We start from the raw sequence: 22,193 nt of genomic DNA, 5'->3' as shown, positions 1-22,193 counted from the left end.
CCGCGCAGAGCCCGGCGGGAGCGGCCCGCGTGCGCCCCCTGGCGGCCGGAGGGCGCGGGGCGGGGGCGGGGCCGGAAGGGGCGGGCTCGCGGCGGGAGCGGCCCCTGAGGGGCGGGGCCGGGGAGCGGCTGTTTGCCCTCAGCTGGTTGGGGCTTGGTTGGGTTTTTTCTTTTGTTCTGCGTGTTTGATTGTTTTCAGAGTCAGTTAGGTGGGGAAAGATGTCTTAGATCATCGAGCCCAACCTATGGGCGAACACCGCCTTGTCAACTGTACCATGGCACCGGGTGCCGCGTCCGGTCCTTCTCAAACCCCTCCGGGGACGGTGACCCCACCAGGGCCCTGGGCAGCCCATTCCAGCATCAAATCACCCTTTCTGTGAAGAAACTCCTCCTAAAACCCAACCTAAACCTTCCCCGTCGCAGCTTATGGCCGTGTTCTTGTCCTATCACTGGTTACCTGGGGAGAGGCCGAACCCCACCTGGCTAGAACCTCCTCTCAGGGACTTGTAGGGAGGGATAAGGTCACCCCGTTTGTTGTTATAGGGGTTTTTTCCCGTTTCTGGGAGCAAACACACAACGAGACGATAAAAGATAAAAACTAACACATATTTATTAAAACAATCAATATAATAGTTCCATGTTTACAAAACAGTGATCAGGCAGGTAAAGTGCTGCAGAATACTTAAATAGGGACATTTTGTAATTCCCCAGTTTCTGGTTGCCCGAGTGGGGGTTACACACAGACTGCTCATGTGCTGAGAACAGACGTGGAAACTACAGGGATTTATTTGTTCAGAAGGCTGGGACAGCCTGGAAAAAAGTGCAGAACAAACACAGAACAAGTAGAACGAGTATCTCTTCAGATCCTGTTACTTTGGGTTACAATTATTTAAACTCCTCTGCATAGAATAGTATTTTTCTCCATTAACAAACACAAGAATGGTCAGTAGGTGTGTGGCACACACACATGGAAACCCTGTGTGCTGGAAATGGGTGGTTTTGCACTGAATTTGACACACCGAAGGCCACCAATAGACGGTAATCCTGTCACTTGTACTGACACAAGGGGAAATTTTCTGAGTAGGAGAGTGACCTGCATTCCCTGCCCTGGCATACGTCCTTTTCTTCCATCAAGACGTGTGAAGAAGCCACTGCAAGGCACAGGAGTGAGCCCTTTACTGCCAGGCAGGAGCACACAAACACCACAAGCAGTTCTGATCCCAGGGCAGGATCACACAGTTACCCCATGGCATCGGCTCACACTATGCCCTCTACACTGCCCATGTACCTTTTGACTGGAAATCACACACCAGCAGGCTTTCCATGGAAAAACTGCACATTTCAAAGCTCTGTTGCCCCCTTATACCCCCTTGCCTGTCTTCCTGCCCATGCATTCAGTTTGAAGGATGGGAAGGTGATGACAGTGCTCTGTAGGAAAGATGTTGTGGACCATTGTGACCACTGCTATTTCGTGGCTGCTGCTATAATATAGCAAAATGAAGTTTTTTCAAGAGATTTCCAGCTGAGGGCAGTGTGGAAGGGATCCACAAAGGAGAGAAACGTTTTCTTTGTGTTTTCCTGGCAAACTGCTGGCAGTGGAATGTATTGTGTCCAAGCGAAGTGTTTCTTACATGGGGCTGTGTGGAAGGGAATAGATCATTTCCTGCAGAAAATTAGACAACTTTTTACTACCTGAGGAAGAATATGAAATGTTATAGAATTACATCCTTCCCATTACACAGTATTTAGGGGCTTGAATGTAATTGACTACCATGAGAGCAGAAAAAAAAAATATTTCAAAAGACACTCACATAAGCAACGATGTCCCTAACTTTAATAATTTACTTGTTCAAGTTTTGGCTGTTTTTTCTTTCTGGAAAAAAAAAAATAAAAAAAGAGACTCGTACTGGAGAAAAATCAATCTATTTACCTATCTTGAAACCAGAAAATGGGTAATTAACAAAAAGTCTGAGAAACTCCTCCAACTGCTTTTCTTTCTGATCTAATCTATTATTCTAGAAGAGTGCCCCTGTGTTACATACTTTCATAACCACAAGCATTTTTTGTAAAACAACAATAAAGTGCACGCTGTTACAATGCCACCATTGACAGCCAGCTAGTCTGTCCCGCCAGTCTGCTCCAGAAAAGCCTGTGAAGGACTGCTCCCTCCCTCCCTCCTGCCTCTCCCTGTCCCACAGCCTGTTTCCTCTTCTGGCAGCAGTACTCCTGGACAAGGAAGCACACAGTTGTTTGGGCGTCCTACAAAGCTTCATCAGCAACTTGGATTTGTACTCTTTAAACTGTACAGATTGTCCTAAACACGCATCAAGAAACTTAGGCTTTTAAGTCATCTGAGAACTTTTTAAACTCGCTGATTTTCCAACAAAAGCTTTTTTAAAATTTTGGTTGGGTATTTGCGTATTTGATTTTTTTGTTTATTTGTTTTTTACAAATGAGAAGAACAGGCTGGTGAACACAAAAGAAGAAACTTAGGAACTAATGCTGTGGAAGTGATATGGGCCTTGTTTTCTCATGATTTCCAGAAACTCAGGTGTTGAGATACTGTAATTTTGAAAGCTGCATCTTGTGGGATCTATATCCAGCAACCACTTATTTCATAATGTATTTGGTAATGAAGGCACAGGCTTACCCTTTTACTGGTAAAGGACAGCAAACACGGTCAATTTGAGTTACTGACACAAAAAGCACAAGCAACAATAAAGCTAGTGTCAAAAAATCTCAGCATCCTTCCTTTTGTTATACTCTTTCTGGCCATCTGCCTGTTTTTCCACCTCAAAAGGAAAAAAAATACAAAATGAAGTTAATTTCAAACACAGGTTTACCTACACATATATGTTAGTGGAAGATTTTTATCATCTGTTGCTGTACTTTTGAGGGTCCTAGATGACAATATTTACCTCTTCAAATGCCAGCAAATGGAAATTTACTTGAGTAGTCATAGCAGCTGACATGGTCCCTCAACTTTGCTAATGATTTACATCACATTAAAAAAACCTAGCTTTATTTCTTCCCATTTCTTGGATTCCTGTTGCTTGGTATTGTAATGCAGTTTTGTCACAGGTGAACAAAAAAGCCCTAGAAAAATAAGTTATCTGCTTGAGATCCCATGCCACTCACTCAGCATGTGTGGAGTTTAAACTGGCAAATAATTTAAACAAGTTCTTTTTTTGTTTTAAATTACATGCCATGAAGAAGATTCTGAGTGTCTTCTCTAGCAACTGACCTCACCAAGTGCATCTAAGTATCTTAAGATAATCAGCTTGCAATACAAATACTTTTTACCAAGTGGAAGCAGCTACCATGGGAAAAAAAGCCAAATAAAACCTACAGAATCTCAAATTAAGGAAGGGGCACATAAAAAGCCTTTATGCTTTTTTTTTTCTTTAATCTCTACCTCAAACAATAACTACCCTCACCTGTTCCCAAAAAAGGTTGTTCAGTTTACACAATATTAACTTTTAAACATAAAGATTCATTGGCTGACTTCACATGGGCAATACTGCCAAGGACCAGACTCCATCAAGGAACACAGCAGGTGGTCAGTCATATAACATGCCACTTTACAACTCTACAAGCCTATAACAGCAAAAAACTTGGAAATGCATCACCATATCCAAAGCAATCCACAGGTTTTAAGTATGAAATCTAGGGGTTTTTATAGTGTTGCACATGTTTAAACTCAAGTTGTGCCAGTTAATGTGTTTCATATATAGTAGATGCACTACACAAAATGCTAACTGCAGGGATCCATACTTTTTGGTAGGATTGAAGGAAGTGAGATGCAGTTAATCTCACTGCAGCCCTCTGATAACTTGCCCTCACAATATGAGTCATTAATTTTATTACATGATTGGAAAACTAGAGAAAATAAACTGCTGATATTGAAAATTTGGCTCAGGACCCCAAAATACATGGTTGGCAAAAAGATAAAAGAAACCTCTCCCCCAACTGTCTTGAACAACTGACTTCCACCACACATCTGCAACCAAACAGTGGATAGATAATTCATTTCCATGCTATTACATTGAGGTATAACTACCAGAAACATTAAACTATCAGTATTAGCTGATATTTATCCAGTTAATTCACTCTGCATAAGGGAAATTATTACAACACATCTAAAGGGATAGTTAAAGCTTACAGCTCAGAATTTTCTTCTCTCTCTCTCTCTCTTTTTTTTTTTTTTTTTTTTTTTTTTTTTTTTTTTTTTTTTTTTTTTTGTATTTTATGTTTAATTTCTTTTGTGTTACCAGCTGCAACTTCCAGGCTAATGACTTCCAAGCAGATTTGAAAGGAAGCCTGAAGACTTTTTCTTTTCCTGGGATTCTGCTTCTTGACCTTGTGAAAGTCCCAATTCTTTCTCAATCTGCTCTAGCTCAGACTGGTCAAGCAGTTCAAAATCATCAGCTTCCTCTGTGTCTGTCTCCTCGCTCAAACTGGGCGCTGCCTGTGAGGGAGCTTGCTGTAGGGACTGCAGCTGGTCTTTGATGGCAGCAGACACCGCAGCCGTGATGACGTTGCCAGCGATTCCACTCATTAAATTCAAGGTTTGGTCACTGCTCAAAGGCAAGGACAACCCTGCAGTGGATGGTCTCCCTTTACTCTGTCTGGAAGCGTGATCCGCCTTGACATCGGTTTGCTCTTTCCTTCGTTTTTGCTGGGTGGGCAAACCGATGCTTGAGTCGTCGTCATCGTTTGTGCCGGCACCGTTTTCTAAAGAGGGAAACTCTAAAAGATCTCTAGCAAAAGCTTCTTCATGATCACTAGGTCGGTCAAAATCTATTACAGGGTTAACAGAAGAAAACAGTGTTAGCACTCACAAAAGGTTTCCCAAAAAGGCTGCCACATGTAAAAAATGCAAGTAGCAAGTGTTGCTCTGAATACATTTACTAATCTCTACTCTAGCAGTTCTCTGCTAGAAGGAGCTTTGTGTGACATCTAAAGCAAAATGGTTTTGAGGTGATAAATATAGCATCACAAATCAACTGATATCAACCTAACCATTTGAACAAAATACCTTTTTAAAGCTAACTTCCTTAGATATCTATCTGTAATGAAACAACCCATGCAAATTTTTACCACACCTATTTCTAAATATGAAGTCCTAAAATTTATTTTTCTTCACAATATATATAAACTACAAATACATAAACATGTCAGAATGTGTTACAAGCTTTTAACATGCATGTGGAATAATAAAAAGAATGTTTATCTTTTAAAATAAAAATATAAACCCAATATAAAGCCTAATTTCTTTTTCCTTTCTTGGCCAATGGTTGTATTAAAAAGGAAACAGAAAATGGAAACCCTAAAGATGATCAGAATTGTTTCATGTTTTCAAGAGGATAAAAAAACAGGATGTAATCAACATTAAATTTTAATGGCTGCATTAATGAATGAAACAGTATTTGTTATTAGAAATGTGTAAAACATACTGTGGAGTACATGGCCTGTGGAAGAAGCCTAAATAAGGACAAGTGAATACTTTCATCAAGTGTTTGAATGAGAAGGTAACAAGTAATCAGTTTGAACTTACTTTCTATGAAAACAAACAATAGGAGCTTGTTTTTGTAGGAACATTCATAAGGGTTAAGGAAATAAATCCTAAAAATGACTCATATGTCATTTTTTTCCTTTTTCTTTAGGAAAGACAGGCTGGGAAGGTGAGGAGGAAGGGCTGTGCTGCATGCAGAGTGGTGGCTCAAATGCACAGAGCTTTGACAGGAGATGAGCCAGTCCTCGAATGCATCCCATTTGGTCTTGGACTTTTGAGTATGTTCCATTTGCTGAAATGCTCCATAGGGAAGAAGAGTGGATGTTGTTATTTTTCACCTAGCAAGGCTTTGAATGGAGTTTCCCACATGATCCTTACAGCCAAGCTGGTGAGCAAGCAGGGTAAGGGAACTGTAAGGTGGGTGGAAAAGTGGCTGGACTGCAGGGGTCAAAGGCTTCATCAGCAACACAGGGTGCAGCTGGAGGCTGGTTACTGGTGTCAGTCACAGGGACTGAAACCAGCACTGTTCAAGGAATTTATTAATGACGTGGACGACAGGCTGGAGTGCACTCTGCAAGTTCATGGGCAGAAAGAAATTGCTGTGGGGCAGGTATTTGATATTCTGGAAGTCAGGATGCCTTCAGAGGGACCTCAACAGGCTGGAGAAAGGAACAGGCTGAAAAGGAACATCATGACATTTAACAAAAGCAAATGTGAAATCTTGCATCTGGGATGGAATAACCTGTGCAGCAGTACCGGCTGGGGGCAACAAGACAGAAAGCAGCTTTCCAGAAAAAGATCTGAGGGCAGCAAGTCAGTGGTATGCCCTTGCGGCAAGGAAGGCCAACCACACACTGAACTGTAGTAGCTAAATTGAAGGCAGAAAGTCAACGGAAGGGATTTTCCTCCTCTATCCAGCAGCTGAGAGTACACATTGAAGTACATTGCCCAATTTTGACCTCTTCAGTTCTAGACAGACAATGGCATACAGGACTGAATCCCCTGGAGGGCCAGCATGATTATTTAGGGGCTAGAGAACAGGACGTATGTAGATGCTGAGAGAATGGGCCTCATTTGGCCCCAAGAGAAGGTGGCAAAGAGGGAATTCAGTTTAACTACTGAATGGGAAGGTAGAGAGAAGATGGGCCTGACTTCTAGAAAGTGCACAGTGAAAGGATCAAAGTAAACTGACACAAACTGGAACATGGGAAATTTTGGCTCACTAAAAGAAAAAAACCTTTTCATCATGAGGGTAAGCAAATAGTGAAAAAGGCTTTCCAAGGAAGTTGCTGAATCTCTACCAAGAAAGGTGTTCAGAATTCAAGTGGTCACAGCCCTGAGACACTTCAAAAAGCTTTAATGAAGAGCTTTGAACCTGCTTTGGATAGGAAGATAGATGAGATGAATGACAATTGCTTTTTACAACTTATGGTTCTGTGATCATATAATGCTGTCTATTTACAACTTAAAATATTAGGAAAATAACTGAATGTAATAATTTAGCCTGTAGTATCATCCTGCTTGTCATTTACAGGGAACTCTTCTTAGGAGAAATGCAAGATGAGCAGAGCAACAGATCCTCAGGTGAGATTATGCCAAACTACTGTTGTCCTTAATCCTTATTCCAGCAAAGTGTTTACTGATAGCTTAGTCTGTGAAAAGTAAGAACTTTTTTCTGGTCAAGATCAAACCAAGTGCTTGAGATCTTTTCCTAGGCTAAGTCTTCATAGGCTCATTGCTGGCTCTCTTCATTTCTAGTAGTAAAACCTCGTAATACTTTCTTTAATTGGCTGTTTAACAAGTCAGTGTATTCACCATTTCTTCCTCAGCTTTTATTTGCTTAGCTTACCCACAAAAGCACTGGGAGTAATTTTAAAAGGTTTATTTGCTTAAAAGGTTTGGTAGAAGAGACTGCTACATCTGGCACTTATTGAATGTGTTGGTTTTACCCAGCATTACTTATTTATTTAGACACTTGTTGATGTACTTTAACATTTTTAAGATGAGGACAGTTCTTACACAAGATACATCCAAAACTATACAAAACATAAGTTTAACCTTAAATTAGTTTCAGAGAGAAAAGTAACAACCCCAAACCCTTCTGTACTCAAATTGTCTAATCATTTTGAGGTAATTTACATGTCTGTAATGCACTGATGGTATAGATGAAGCCATTACATACCATCAGATGTGTCTGTCTGTGGAGAATACCCCTCAGATAAGTTAAAGGTCCCATTATCGGTCCAGGATACTTCTGAGACATCTGTGTCAGACACTGACAGCTCTTTGGCAACAACTGCAGGACTAACCTACACAGAAAACAGATCCATACATAGTATTCTTAGATTTAAAAAAAAAATTCACACTACAGAAAACCAATGCTTAGAGATTGAAAAAAAAAAACCCTCTTGTATTTCATAGCAACATAAATCACCTCCTATTTAAGGCTTAATTGAAGAAACAGGAAAATACTACACAATGCTTAGAAGTGAAGCATCCCTCTTTGTAATAACTAAAGGCTGTACTAAAGAAGCATAGAAAATTCCATTATTCATTCTGAAAGCAATCCTACTGCAATGAAAACACAATGTTAAGCACTACTGTAATGAAAATGAGCCTGAAAACACAAAATGTGCATAATGTAACAAAATGAATAAACTTGGACCAGAAAAACCAGCCCAATATCTATAAAATCATCAAAAATTAGCTGAACAAAAAATCATTATCCTTTACCAATTTATTGAACAATATTTAGTTATATTGGCTACAAATTTTTATCCCATGGGATATATTTTCTGGGGTTCATTTTTCCCCCAGCACAAAACCACCTCCAAAGCAATTGCTGTCAAAGCCAGGCTTTATACACTACTGATCAAATACTGCATAATAATTTCTATTGAGTTTATTTTTTAATATCAACTGGTATTTCTGATTATAACAGAAAAACCTTTGCCATACAGTCATTAATACTAAGAGAAAAATGAGAAATTTGAGTGTTCTTATACATATCTAGAAAGATTTTCTACTTAATATACCTATTTGCACTATCATTGGAAATTATTAGACAAGTGATTACAAAAATATCTGACAAATTACTTAGGTTTTCTATTAATGTTTTCCTTTTGTATTTTATTTTGATAAAAACCAACTGCATTTTCACTGTTGGAAATAAAAGTAACCACCTTTGCTTTTAAATATAAATGTAATAATTCTACAGCCAATACAAAATAAACACATTCTTAGCTCAGTAGGCCAATGAAACCATTACCTTGAAGGCCAGAAGTCACAAATGCAGTAGGTTAATTAGTATAAGGCTAAAGGTGGAGACTCTGAATCACTTCTAAAGTATACTGCTTAGTTCAGGAATACAGCCTCCTGGGGAGGTCAAAGTCTTCCACAGAAGAACAGAGACAGCAATCTAGAGAGCTTCCCATTATCTATATAGATTTTAAAAGCAAGACAGGGCTGACTGAAAAAAAGTCACCTTAGGACACAGAGCTGATATGTCTAATTCACTGTCATCTTCTGTGGGTTTTGTTTTTGCTGTTTCTGAAAGAAAAAAGATATATTTTTTATCCTACTCATGACAACAGATTTCCAGGTTCAGTGTGTGTTCTCTGTCACACAGCTTGTCTAAGTACAATAACCTTCCACCTGCTGACACAGTGCATCATTTATGTGCTATGCTACCAGGGAAACAAGCCTGACTGGGAGACTGGCTGCTAATCAAAACACAGCAATCAAAGTGGGAGAAAGAATGTTATTCTGAATACATTCCAGTAGATCTATTTACCTGCATTGTACTTCCTTCAGGAGTCTGTTGCTCACTAGAATGTCATCTGCCCTGGCAATAAATATCTCCCTTTTAGACTACACTGCTGGTAAAATACAATTTTCTTGATAATTGCATGTAATTTTCATTTACAAACCCCTTCTTCTACCAATATCCAGCTACCCTGCATTCACAGTCATATGCAAATATGCATACAAAACATCCTCTGAAGTCTGGTAGAATGTCGCTCTTTATAGATAAGCAGAGATACAAATTTTGCCTCCTCTGTCTGAGAATCTTTTAAACCAATATAAAATGAAAACCACAGTCATAGTGTTATTGGTTGCTTCTTCCTGCAACTTGCTCTTTTCTCTCTTGTGCCAACACAAGGTTTTTGAGCCTATGTAGTAAACCCAAGGGGCAAAGCAAGGTAGGGAACTTGTCTGGGTTAAATTAAATTGGAGGATGAGATGCAGGAAAGAATGCATCTAACCTCAGTGCTGGCTTATGACATTTATTAAACTACAGTCTGATCTTTTTCTCTGCCAGTTTCACTTAAAAACTGAACAAGTAGAATAATGCAAAGAAAATTTCCAACACATTTTTCCATATTTCCAATTACTATCACATTAGATGCAAGATAAGGGGAGAAGACATGGTGGTTCTCCTTGGGTCTAGGAACAGCACATCGTATAATGAATTGTACAATAGTTACAAGAAATGCATGTTTTAAAGCAGGTATTAAATCTACTGATGCAGCACTAATTTAAAAGACTAGGCTACCTGCAAGTAGTGTGACTATACTACAAATGTTTAATTACCAAAACTGGAACACACAAAAACCAAACTAACACTGTTTATATACAGATTTTCCTTGAATAGTCCTTATTCCTTAAAATCCATAAGTTTCCAGTAATAGAAGGATTTTGGGTGCGATAGGTGAGATTTTGTTTTAAACTGATTTCTCCCCTTTCCGTGTAGAAACCTGGATTAATTTGTAGCTGCTATCCTTATAGCAATTCTTATACGCTTTTGGAGTATTTGAAGAAGAAAACAAATTCTTTTTGTTGGAGGGAGTGAAAACAAGGCAGAACAGAGTTCAGTCTCTTATTGAAAATTTTTTTATGTATTTATTTTGAGACTCTTGAGTGAGTCTCTCTGCTGGGCAAGTTTTCCTTATCTAAATGGATAAGCCTTGCAAGCTTACAGCAAGTAGTTTTTTTCCTGAAAACTTATAAGCAGTACATCTAATCACATACAAAAAGTTTGCCATGTTTCTTTATTATCATACCGAGACATTTGACATACATTGTCAGATACAACAGTAGCCGGGTTCAAAGTAAGAAATATCTCTACAGTTGTCTTCTCAGGACAAACCAAACTTTCTGCAAGGTGAATAAAATGCTCTGCATACAGAAATGTAATAATATTATACAATAATATATGGGACTATAATTAACTACTCACCAGATCTCTCTTTTTTCTTCTGGTTGATAAATTCCACTATTCCAAAATCTAGTTTCATCAGAACAGTCTTTATTTTGCTGCACAGTTTCTGTCCAAATTCATTGCACTTAAGGAAGGGACATAAAAAGGCACACAATACTGTGATAAAAATGAAGACAGAGAAAAAAATGTATTGAAATACTGCTGTACTCAAGAAGTTACTCAATAAAGCTTAAACAATGAATAGGATAACTACTAATTTTACATAATCTAGTTAGTTTTACATAAAAATGCAGTGTGAAATGCCCATGCCGGACACTTTTAAGGTAAGAATCCAATTTTCAGGAGCCATTCCTACTCATCACAGAAAATACCATTATATTCAAATCAATTGACATCTTTTTTACTATCAACAAGACAGAATTTCTGGTCAATTACAACATTTATCATTACCTTGACTTAGCCTGATTTTGATATCTCAACTTGACAAACATGGCTATGCAACATCGTGCCAGAATCAACACACTGAAAAAACTTTTCTATCATCTGGAAACTGACTTCCATATGATAGAAAATTATAAAATATTTCTTCCTAATAACTTACCAATTTGACCCTACTTCAGTTTAAAACCATTACCTCTTGTGCTATCGCAACAGGCACTGCTCAAATGTTTGCCCCCAGCTTCCTCTAAAGCCCTCTTTAGGAACTGAAAGGCCTCTCTCCAGAGTGTTCTCTTCTCCAGGCTGAACATCCCCAGCTTGCTCAGCCTGAATTCATAGGAGAGGTGCCAGGGCCTTCTGATAATCTCCATGTTGTCCCTCCTTTGGACTCAAAAGGTCCATGTCATTCCTGTGCTGGGGACTCCCAGGACTCCAAGTGGGATCTCACCAGAGCAGAGTAGGGGGGTGGAATCCCCTCCCTCCCCTGCTGCCCATGCTGCTTTGGATGCAGCCCAGGACACGTTGGGTTTCTGGGCTGTGAGTGCACATGGCTGGGTCATGTCCAGCCATTCCAGCACCCCCAAGTCCTTCTGGGCAGGGCTGCTCTGGATCTGTTCATCCCCCAGCCTGGGCTGATACCAGGGTTTATCCTGACCCAGGAGCAGCACCTTGCCCTTGGTCTTGTTAAACCTCATGAGGTTCTCATGGGACCACTTCTCAAGCTTGTTCAGGTCCTTCTGGATGGCATCCTGTCCCTCAGACTTGACAACTGCACCACAGAGATTGGTGTCTTCTGCAAACTTGCAGAGTGTGTAAACAGGTACACAGATAAATAAATAAATAAACAGTCCCTATAGAGAGACCAAATAAGAAACAGTACACACATACACAAATCATGACTGGAAGAGACCATACTTACACAAGACATAGGAGAGGACAACTCCAGGAATGTAACTTCCCAAGACAGTGAAAAATGTACATATGCTGCAGACAAGTAGGCAAAACTGGCAAAGACAATAAAATTCACCATTAACACTTTCACTTAAATGAAATGATACTTCACTTATATGGTTAGATAATTTTCCAAAAGAAAGATGTTGCATGGTAATGAAATCTAGAATGGAGTGCAAAACTGAAGTTTGTTTTTGAAAACTGGGAACTACTTTTAACACTTTTGGTGAAAATAAGCATTGAACAGTCCATTTTGGATAATTAGGACGCATCCTCTCTTCTACCATAAAAACATGCTATTTTTATTCATTTACTGTAAAGCTTTTATGAGCTCATGTTTATTGCTAAAATTACTAAAAATTATTTGTGTAATTGCGTGAAAATAGACTGGATAATTTATATGCAGGAAAAAAACAACACACTAATTGCAATATTACAATGCATGCTTGCTGCATGCTTACAAAAGCAAAACATCCTTCCCCCAAGCTACAGCTCTCTCCCCTGTTGTGATACTTTGTGAAACTGTTTTCTCTCAAATGCTGGCAAGCAATCTCTTGACACTTGTTGGCTGCTCTAGCAACCCTGTTAATGACAAGACTGAGCTGAATTTTCAATATAAAATTTGAGGTTTGGCCTTTGTGGCCTTTGGACTGAGACATAACAGTGCATCTTTCAAAACTGCATAGTGTTCAACTGATCTGTTGAAAGATTGCAGAAAGGATCCATTTGCTTTTGGAGCTGAATTGCAATAAAATAGTTAATTTAAAGAAATTTTGCACACAGCACTGCCTAATTTGCTTCTAATTATAGCAGTAATATAATGACATAGATTAGAGAATGAGGTCAGGGAAAAGAAGGGAAAACATGCTATCAAAATTATCTTTTCTAAACTAGTATTAGATATCTCTTAACATACAGTTACTGTCATGTTACCACATTACTAACAGCACATTTCCTTACTTCACTATAAACTTACTTCTTTCAAATATAACTTTATTGTCCAAAGATACAACTGCTTTTTATGTAATTAATTCATTTTTTCTAGATAATTTTCATTCTTCTTTAATTTTCATTTTATCATCCACTTGCTCATCTGTATTTTCAGACTAAACTGCTAATATTTGAGTGTGGTACTACATACTTTCTATTTGCTAATTCCGAATGGCCTGTTTTCAGGAAAGATTTTCTGGCAAAATTAAGAGAGATTAAAAAAGGAGGAAAAGCCTGGTAGTTTTCTTTTAACTTGTATTTAGCAATACAAATATTAAAATGTAATCTATTATTATCATAATATATATTTACACGATTTATATTTCTCTTTGAAAAAAAAAACTGTTTCACTTTTGACTAGACCTAAATAATGATATTCTTCCAACTTGGAGGGAAAAAAAGTCTTACTCTTGCTTGCCTCTTCATGAACTGGGTTCTCCAGCTCAGTCTTTCCAGTAAAAAAAGGAAAAATCACTTTTTTCCCTTTTTCTTCTGTTTTCTTTTTTTCTTTTCCTTCTATTTTTTCTCCTTTCCTTATTTTTGTTCTGTTCACCAACAGTTGCGTATATACACTATACACAACTATTAGTGTATAGAAGAAAAATTGCCACAATAAAGTATGCAGAACTCTCTTCATGCAGCTATTCCTGAAAACTACAGTTATCTGAGAAAAAAAAATTCAGGTTTATGTTTAGGAACATGCCTATTTACTTCTTTGCTTTTAAACTTTCTATTAATTTGTGGTGTTTTTAATTTCCTTTAAAAAGTCCACAGAACAACTGATGAAGTTCCAACAGCTGTAAGCTTTACTGTGAACAGCTTTCCTCACTGACTACCTACCCATATTGTTCATAGCAAAAACAAAGTTAGCAGAAACTCATGACTGAATGTGTCAGAATGTACATTTTATGGGGTTTTTTTGCTTGATCACTTGTTTGGTTTTGTTTTTTTCTAAATCTATTCTTGCCTTTTTATTAAATCATATAGAACTGTTAATCTTACTGAGGAGTGCTTACCTTGCCAGGGTTTTGTTCCTTAAAGTGGGACATTTCTTGAAGAAATACAAATAAATTCATCAGTGTTTCTGAAATGCACTGATTTATTCTGGGTCTGTAGTCTTGACTGGAATCGGTGACTTTCCAGCTGAGTAAAACAAACAAAAATACCCGACTTTGTTTACAGCTCATATGGAAGTTGAAACTGGATGAAAACATCATGTAAAGCCTTTGCCTCTGGCAATCCAGTGGCTGTTACTATGCTAGAGACTCCTGTGCTTGTTTCTTTGTATTTTATATTGAGCTAATTTGATCTTTTTAACTAAAAAAAAAAATAAATTAATCTGTTTAGTAGTAGCAGTTTTCAGTTCATACAAAAATTACTGCTTATTCATTCTGGTCATATGAAGACATTGAGTTCAAGGCACAGTTGTCACCTAAATCAAGCAACTGACCCCAACTTGTTTTTTAAGATTATTTTTTCTTTAAAAAATATACTACTGTACTTTTCATTGCCACAAGATGGCCACACATATTAATACATTTCATTTTATGCATATAATCCTGGTGCTTTTTCTTTTCTATTTTTATCTTGTTCTGCAAACTATGATGATGAAATTGCTACCCAAGCTAGAAAAAAAGAAACTGCTCTTGAAGTCTTGTTGTTTACATTCATCTTCCTACTGAATTTTAATTTTTCTGTTCTATTGAAAGGACTGTTTCTAATGCTTGTCTTATGACTGTTCAGTATTTTTAATAAAATACCCCCCCCAAAAAAAAAAACCTGTACAAAAGAATTTTTGGAAAACCATGGGATAGCATATGTGTCTATCACATTTGGGGCTGATCAGTTTATCCAATATTGAGCTTCAATGGTCACATCATATACCTTTGTGGAGTAAACAGAGCATCTACAACAAAGCTGTTTTTTGAAACAACAGATAATAATAAAAACATGCACAGGCCAGTCAATGTCAAGTCAAACTGGTACAAAGAAAGGACGAACCACCATGCAAACACTGAGAAGCTGAAGTAAATTCCACACCAGGTTTATTGAGTTACTTTTTGCATAATGCACTGCTGAATACACTCAGTCTGATCACAGGGAGTGCAAGCCAGCCATGAGCACCTCTGGTCATTTCACTGAGATATAACCCATTACATGTCTAATCCATCACTGCATTAATAGTAAACATTTTGTCACAGGTAGACTGAATTGCAACATAAATAAAAATCTACATTGTGAAAAAATGACTGTGCAGGGGTCGGTGCACAGCCATAGGGGGACACACAGACGGTCAGATCAAACTCCCGACCCCTGTCAGCTACACACGGTCTCCGCAGCCTCGTTTTTGTGAAAAGGCACAATTTCGGTCAAAAAATGCTCTGCGGAGACCCTTCCCTGCCTCCCGGCTGTCCTCGCTCGCCACGAGGTGGTGGCACAGCCCAGGGCCGGGAGGGACAAAGCCACACCGCCCGGCGGGGACACAGCCACAGTTTGCATGGAACAGCGGCTTCAGGCACGGGGGGGGGGTCCTGAAAGTCCAAACCCCAAAACTGGAGCCCTATTCCTGACTGCATTATAGTACTTATGTTGATGCAGTGGTGTGATTCCCTCTTACATTACAAAATAGTCAGGCGAGGTGAGGTTTTTTCCCTCCCCTTTGAGCCCTGTGTCTTGGACTAGGTGACTTCTGCAATTTCCCAGCCATACAAGGCACTGAACACAGATATTTGCCCATAACAGAGGATGCAAATAAAGCCGTAACATAACTCACAGAGATCACTGCAGGAGCCCAGCTGGAGGGATGAGCAATGTTACACAGAACTTTCTGTCTGCATCCCACCCTCAGCAGAGATTTCAATTTCCATCATCTCTGGTAATTAGCAGCTTCAGAAAAGTATTATTACAAGGGTTTTGGCCTATGGGAACTGCAGTCTTTATGGATAGGCTGGCTACTCCCCCTAAAGAAACACTGCTTCCAGCTTCTGTAAACCATTCTACATCATTAATAATAAGTATTTTAAGAGCTGCCCATTAATTCCAGTACTGAAAACTACTATTAAGACAGTGCTCTGAGTGACAAAATCCTTTCACAGACTTTTACTCCAATTGTTGACAATCAAAGTAGAACTTTGCGGGAGCATAAGGCAAAAGTGAAAAGGCCTGATGCCTGCTATCAAATTAGAGCTCTGAAATACCTAGGACAACTGTAGATACTCACCTTTAATATTTTTAAGCTAATAGCAAAAACAGTGGGGGGAAAGACAAAAGCATAAAGTACAATAAAAATGCAAACTTTTTCCATATATGCTAACCACTAATATAAGGACAATATAGAATAAAGAGAAGGAGCTATAACAAGGCACATCGGGATAACTAGTAACAATTTTTTTTAAAAAGTAAATTATGAAGAAAAAGTGAACATTTGCAGGGAAAGCTCTCTGTAGTTACCTCACTTGGTGATAGTGATGCTTTCTTTAGCCAAGTTTTGAAAGCGTGATCTGTAGTGCAGATAAAATATATTGCTTTGGCCCTGTGGTCCACATGTAGTGCATGGACAAGAAGACAAGAAAGAGGAGTGGAGGGTACAGGTGAAATTTGCTTCAAAACTTTGCAGACCACTACTGAGCTCCACAAAAGAGTACTTGGCAGTTGCTTCTAGGCCACAAGAAATCCTACGACACCTTTATCAGTTCTGCAATAGCTAAAATTTTCTATTTTACAAGGAACACCAGGGATTATTTTGAAGCCTTATTCTGATCTTAGGAAATCAGAGGTGTAAGAAAGTCAGCTTGCTGATGTTCAGTGTGACCACCAGATGCATATGCTGCCTTTTTTTTGTTCACACCTCCCAACAACTACCAGCTTTGGTGATGTCTATCTTTCTGTCTTTTTACCCAGAGCCAACTTAAATAACATTGTTACCCACAGTCAAGAGGGTTGGAATAAGGGGAAGCAACAGATCCTGGTGAAGGGGAAGTGAGAAAGAAAAGAGGTACATTATATAGTTGTAGGTACAACATATATTGTATGTACTCAAATACAGAGAGGTTGTGTCATGGCCCTGTAAAAACAAAGATAACTATTAAGCCTGCATTAGACCAAAAGGAAACAGGAACACAATGATGCATACTCCAGAGAAATTAATTTTCCAATGGTCACATTTAAAGATAAAAAGGGAAGAAGAAGACATGTGAAGTGATGTAGATGACGAATGTGGAGTGCCTGACTATGACATAAGTCAACCAAGAATATAAATCTATTTCAACATAATATTAGTGGAGTTAATTAAGGTACTCACAGTACCTTAATACATTACTTAAATGTGAACCCTATACTTCCTGCCAAAACAGCTTTGGGGACAAGCAGCCAACTCTGAATACTTTCAAAGGCTTTTATGGGTCATTTAGAAAGAATAACATTTTATGCTCCCATCACTTATTCTTAGTTTGATGTATAATGCTACACTCCCATTCTAAAACTACCATCAATAAGGTTGAGAGTGTTCAGAAAAAATAAATTACTCACATCCTTCTGACTGCCTATTGCATCATTTCTATAACTGAGCAAATATATAAACTGTTGCCTAGTAATTGTAAAAAAATCCCACCCGAAACACTCTACCACCCAGACGCTTCCACTGATCACAGTCACAAACCCTGGCCAGAAGAGTCGGTGGCATTACGTTCGCTAAAAATGACTGATGGTGTCATGCTCCCATCTCGTAGCTAGACATCTGTTCAAGCAAAGCCCCGTCACATTTCTCTCAGAAAGGTCAGCAGATCTCATGTTACTGGTTTAAAGATCTCTTCGTGATGTGCTGGATTTTTTAAATTATGTGCACACAGTTTTCTATGTATCTTCATGCAGACACGCTGCTCAGAACTGCAGCAGTGACGAGAGAACACCATGATGTGGTGCATCGGAAGGACTGCACCCACATAAACATAGAGTTAGTAATTACAGACCTCCTAAACTCTCTTGATTACCCAACTGCAACCACATACATTTGAAGCCTGTGCACTCTGTAATTTTCAGGGTTACTTAGAATGTAGTAGTCAAGGTGGAAGAACCAAAAGTCACATTTCCAAAGATATGTAAATCAAAATGTAGGTAATAATGGCTATTTGGTAGTTTGTCTATTTGGCAGTTTTTAAAAAACTTAGTTCAATAGAACTTAATGAATGGTGCAACTGTAAGGGATCTGGATATCACAGGACAAACAGGCAACCAGGAGCTCATAATGAAACTTATGAACAAATTAAATCCAGCATGTAAACAGTTAGCAAACCCCAATCAAGCAGGTCTACATTTTCAGAGTTTTTACAGGTTTCGGCTGTAAGAAGGAAGTCACCACAGTGCAGAAGGGAGTGATTATAATGATACAGTTTTTCTCTGAAGCAAACATTTTATACTGAAGATCTATTAAAAAAAAACTAGTTTTTGAAATTTTTTTTCTAAATTTTCAAGGTACAGATATAAGAGATTTAAAATAGTATCTAGACTAAAAAGGTTTGTGTAGGTTGGGTATTTTTTCTTTCTTAAAAATTTCAGGGGGAGAAATACTGAAAATGAAAATAAACATCCCTTTCTCTTTCCAAAATATAAAATTGTGTTAAAATGAAATTTCACAGTTAAGTATATTAAAGTACCAATGGCAAAACCTCTAAAAGCTACTGTTGAACTGTGGTGGAACACAATGCACTATTGATTAGCCTCACAGACACACAATGTAACACATTTGTGAATGCTATGTGCACTATGTGGAGAGACAGAATGGCCAGCACTACTAAACCCACAGCACAGCATCCTAATGACATATGTGGCTAATTTTAAAGGTGACTATGTAGAACTGGGCTCTATCCTGTGCCACTTTTGGATCCTATGCAATGGTTAAGTATACTAAAATAATTGTATTTGTGTTATGTGGCCATGACCAAGTCAACAAGACCTGCAATTTAAATGAATCACTGGAATACCATGTAAAATCATCTTTGCATCAAAGACTTCCACTAAAGAAAAAGCAAAACCTGGAAGCATCTACAAATATACTCCAGGGAGAATTTTTAATCTACAACCTTTTTGCTCCAAATATTACAAAGCTTTCCTAGCAGAAATCTCTTCAACTTGTGGATATTCATATGCACCCTCTTTCCCATTGCTAATCCACAGATGCTGCACAGATTTAGGGTCACTAACTGATGTTAGTAGTGTGTATGTAGTACTGTCACTAACATTCTTTAACTGATCACATTTGATCATACCTTCAATGTTGAGGCTTTGGCACCCTTGGAATCTCTAGGATATAGACACAGATCTTGTTTTTAAATTAAAGCTGGAGAATGTAGTTATCAGCCCTAAAGAGTAGCTAACATTTCCCAATCCAAAAATCTCCTTTAATTATCATACCTACAGTAGTTCAAATACATTGTTTATAAGAACTAAATTAATTGTGTTAATACTGTGTAACATTCTCAAACTCTCAAAGTGTTTTCTTCCTAGCCTCATCTATCTCCATCTGACATTTCAGTTTTGTGTTTTTTATTAACAGTGGATCAGTCTAATTTGCTGTTCCTGTTTTTGTTTGTTTGTTTGTTTGTTTTTCCCAAGGGAAGGTGTGGAATAAAAAGCTAAAAAAAATCTTACTTTACAGCTTTCCCCTTTCATTTCCTGACCAAGATGATTTTTTGTAATATTATTGTACAAGAAATATGTTAAAATCATCAGCATTTGATGAGGCTGGATGTACCTTTCTCAATGGCCTGCACAGCAGACTGGTGGGGCCATGTGACAGATAATCAACCTTTCATCCCTGACTCTATATACTCCTTGCATAGAGTATTAAACTAAAGCCATAATTATATTTTCTTCTCTTTAACTGACATGGGAACATCTTATTGTCCTGTTAAACAATATCAATCCAATGTATTAAGGTAGTTTTTTTGCTTATATTACTAGTGGAGAACAAAGTTTTCTGAAAATGAAAGCAAACTTATTCTTACAAAAATACACTGAAATGTTCTGCAAAGAAATAGGGGAACTCATCTTGTCCAACAGATTGCTTAAACAAAAAAAATGAGTTACTAACAAGGTTTTGTTTTGGAGGGCATGTGTTCATCTCTTCTATTCAGGTATAATACATCAGTCATCTTATGAAGTCATCTTATGAAGGGAGCTGCATTGCATTTCTTCAGCTGACCAAACACGAACTGGTTAATTCCAGCTTTTTTCAAAGGTGATTCCAGTATACAAGTTCCTCAATACAGGAGACAGTATCAAATGTAGTCACTTTTTGCTGAATGTCCTGCTAAGACAAACAAAATCTACTTCAGCTAAACTGGGCCATTTCATTGTTGAGCTCCTCTCGGCAGACTCTGGTGAGCAGCCTGGTAGGTCAGCTCTCCCAGGAAACCCTTCCTCTGACCTGCACCACTCCTGCCCAGCTCCCCTGAGGAGAACACCAGCTGCTACTGCAGTCCGAGATCATGCAAAGCATGATCTGACAGTCTCGTGCCATTAGTCCAAATACATGACTTAGTCATTAAGATTTTTAAAAATGTCTCTTTACATGAAAATGGAGTGTTTCAGTGCCATGTAAATACTATTATTGTCTTGTTTTCTGTTTAGCAAAGACTATAAAGCTATTTACTTCATGCTGTCGTACTTTTACCAAGAATGGTCCAAGGGCTGGGATCTTTCAGGTCAGGTTCCCATTTGCAACTGTTACAAACACAAAAGAGATATTTTTGTTCAAAAAAGTAAGGAAACCTCTTACTAAGCAACAAGACCATAAAGTTCCATTTGCAGAGCTTTAAACAGATCTGCCCAGCTGTTGGAAGCAATTCTTTTAGAATTATTTTTCTCTTGCAAAGACAACTCTTTTAGTGCTTTTTCACAAAATAAGTTGATTTTCCTTTTTCACAGCCTCCACATTCTTCAGCTGGAATATTCCTAGCTCAAGGCCTTTCAAAGTCAGACAGCTAGGAAGTGCAGAACAGCTTCACAAAAAAAAAAAAAAAAGGAAAACTGTATTTCCAAGTGCCAAAGAATATATTTTAAAATTACTTTTTGTGTTACCTAACAAGATGACTTTTTTTATGCACAACTTCCTTTTGACTCTTTGCCATGGGTTTTAATGTATTTTGTACAAGTAGGTTATCACTCACTACTCCAATGCATTACTGAGAGTTCCTAAAGCCATGTGTTTCCACCACTTCAGGACTGATATTTACAGTGTCTTTTATACATTTTTGACTATCTTTAGATTCTTCACAAATTGTCAATCTAAAAAAAAAAAATTACACTAAAACTATAGTGGGCCAGCTGATAAAGAATTACTGAGGGAAAATACCTCCTTATGCTAAATTGTTTTCAACCCTCTACCTGTGGCCATGTATTTCCTCACTGTTCTTCATCTGTTATCACCCATGATCATGTGCCAAAACAAAACAGAAGATATGAGTAGGTACCAGCTCTTCACAACTCTTTGCTTTTTGGCTAGCCTTACTAAGAAGTATTTCTGCATCTGTTCCTTTGCTTATTTTTCATTTTCATTTGCAGCATGACTAACAGAGTATTGACCAATGCCACATATTTAACTATGATGTAACAGTGTTCATGAAATGCACTTGTGACACAGTATTACATATTTTTTTGAAGTAGGACATGAACTTGAGAGGGGAGAGGATGTAAGAAGTATTTGCATCTGAGAAGGGCCTACAAGGAGGGCAGTGCACTGAAAACAATCAGGGATCAAAGCTCATTCTGCACCTTCCACAAAAATACTACTGTTTTCCTTTTAAATACATACAAGGTGAAGCTTTGATTCAATATGCCCTTAAAATTACACTATTATCTGTACATTTACATTATAATTTTTATCTGTACATTTACATTATAATTTCTTCCTTTGCAATTTTAAGATTAATTGCTCCTGTATAGCTCCCATAGCTCCTCCTTCTATTCCCTCTTGTGTAACTTGGACCAAAATACTCTGACCTCTACCAAACCTCATTAGCAAATCTTTAGCAATGTTCTCCAGTTATATCCTATTGGTTATGACCAAGACAAAAAGGCAAAT

At 38.1% G+C, this 22,193-nt stretch overlaps 1 protein-coding gene across 2 annotated transcripts in view; it reads right to left on the bottom strand.

Annotated features, from left to right (window-relative positions):
• Window positions 1-3,384: 3,384 nt before the first annotated feature.
• The window catches only part of RETREG1 (reticulophagy regulator 1), a gene marked incomplete at its 5' end in the record, with an annotated part of 63,814 nt that continues 45,005 nt past the window's right edge, over window positions 3,385-22,193 (bottom strand). For both annotated transcript variants that reach the window (XM_083866029.1, XM_083866028.1), the window contains 6 exons: window positions 3,385-4,799; window positions 7,697-7,823; window positions 8,999-9,063; window positions 10,754-10,891; window positions 12,093-12,177; window positions 14,131-14,257. In XM_083866029.1, coding sequence (XP_083722155.1) covers window positions 4,288-4,799; window positions 7,697-7,823; window positions 8,999-9,063; window positions 10,754-10,891; window positions 12,093-12,177; window positions 14,131-14,257 — 1,054 coding nt within the window. In that variant the 3' untranslated portion in view covers window positions 3,385-4,287. The remainder of the gene's footprint in view (window positions 4,800-7,696; window positions 7,824-8,998; window positions 9,064-10,753; window positions 10,892-12,092; window positions 12,178-14,130; window positions 14,258-22,193) is intronic.

This window comes from Zosterops lateralis (assembly GCF_965231275.1).
Source record: "Zosterops lateralis genome assembly, chromosome: 1".
NCBI lineage: Eukaryota > Metazoa > Chordata > Aves > Passeriformes > Zosteropidae > Zosterops > Zosterops lateralis.
The sequence above is the reverse complement of the archived record's forward strand: the minus strand, read 5'-3'. Positions and strand labels throughout refer to the sequence as shown.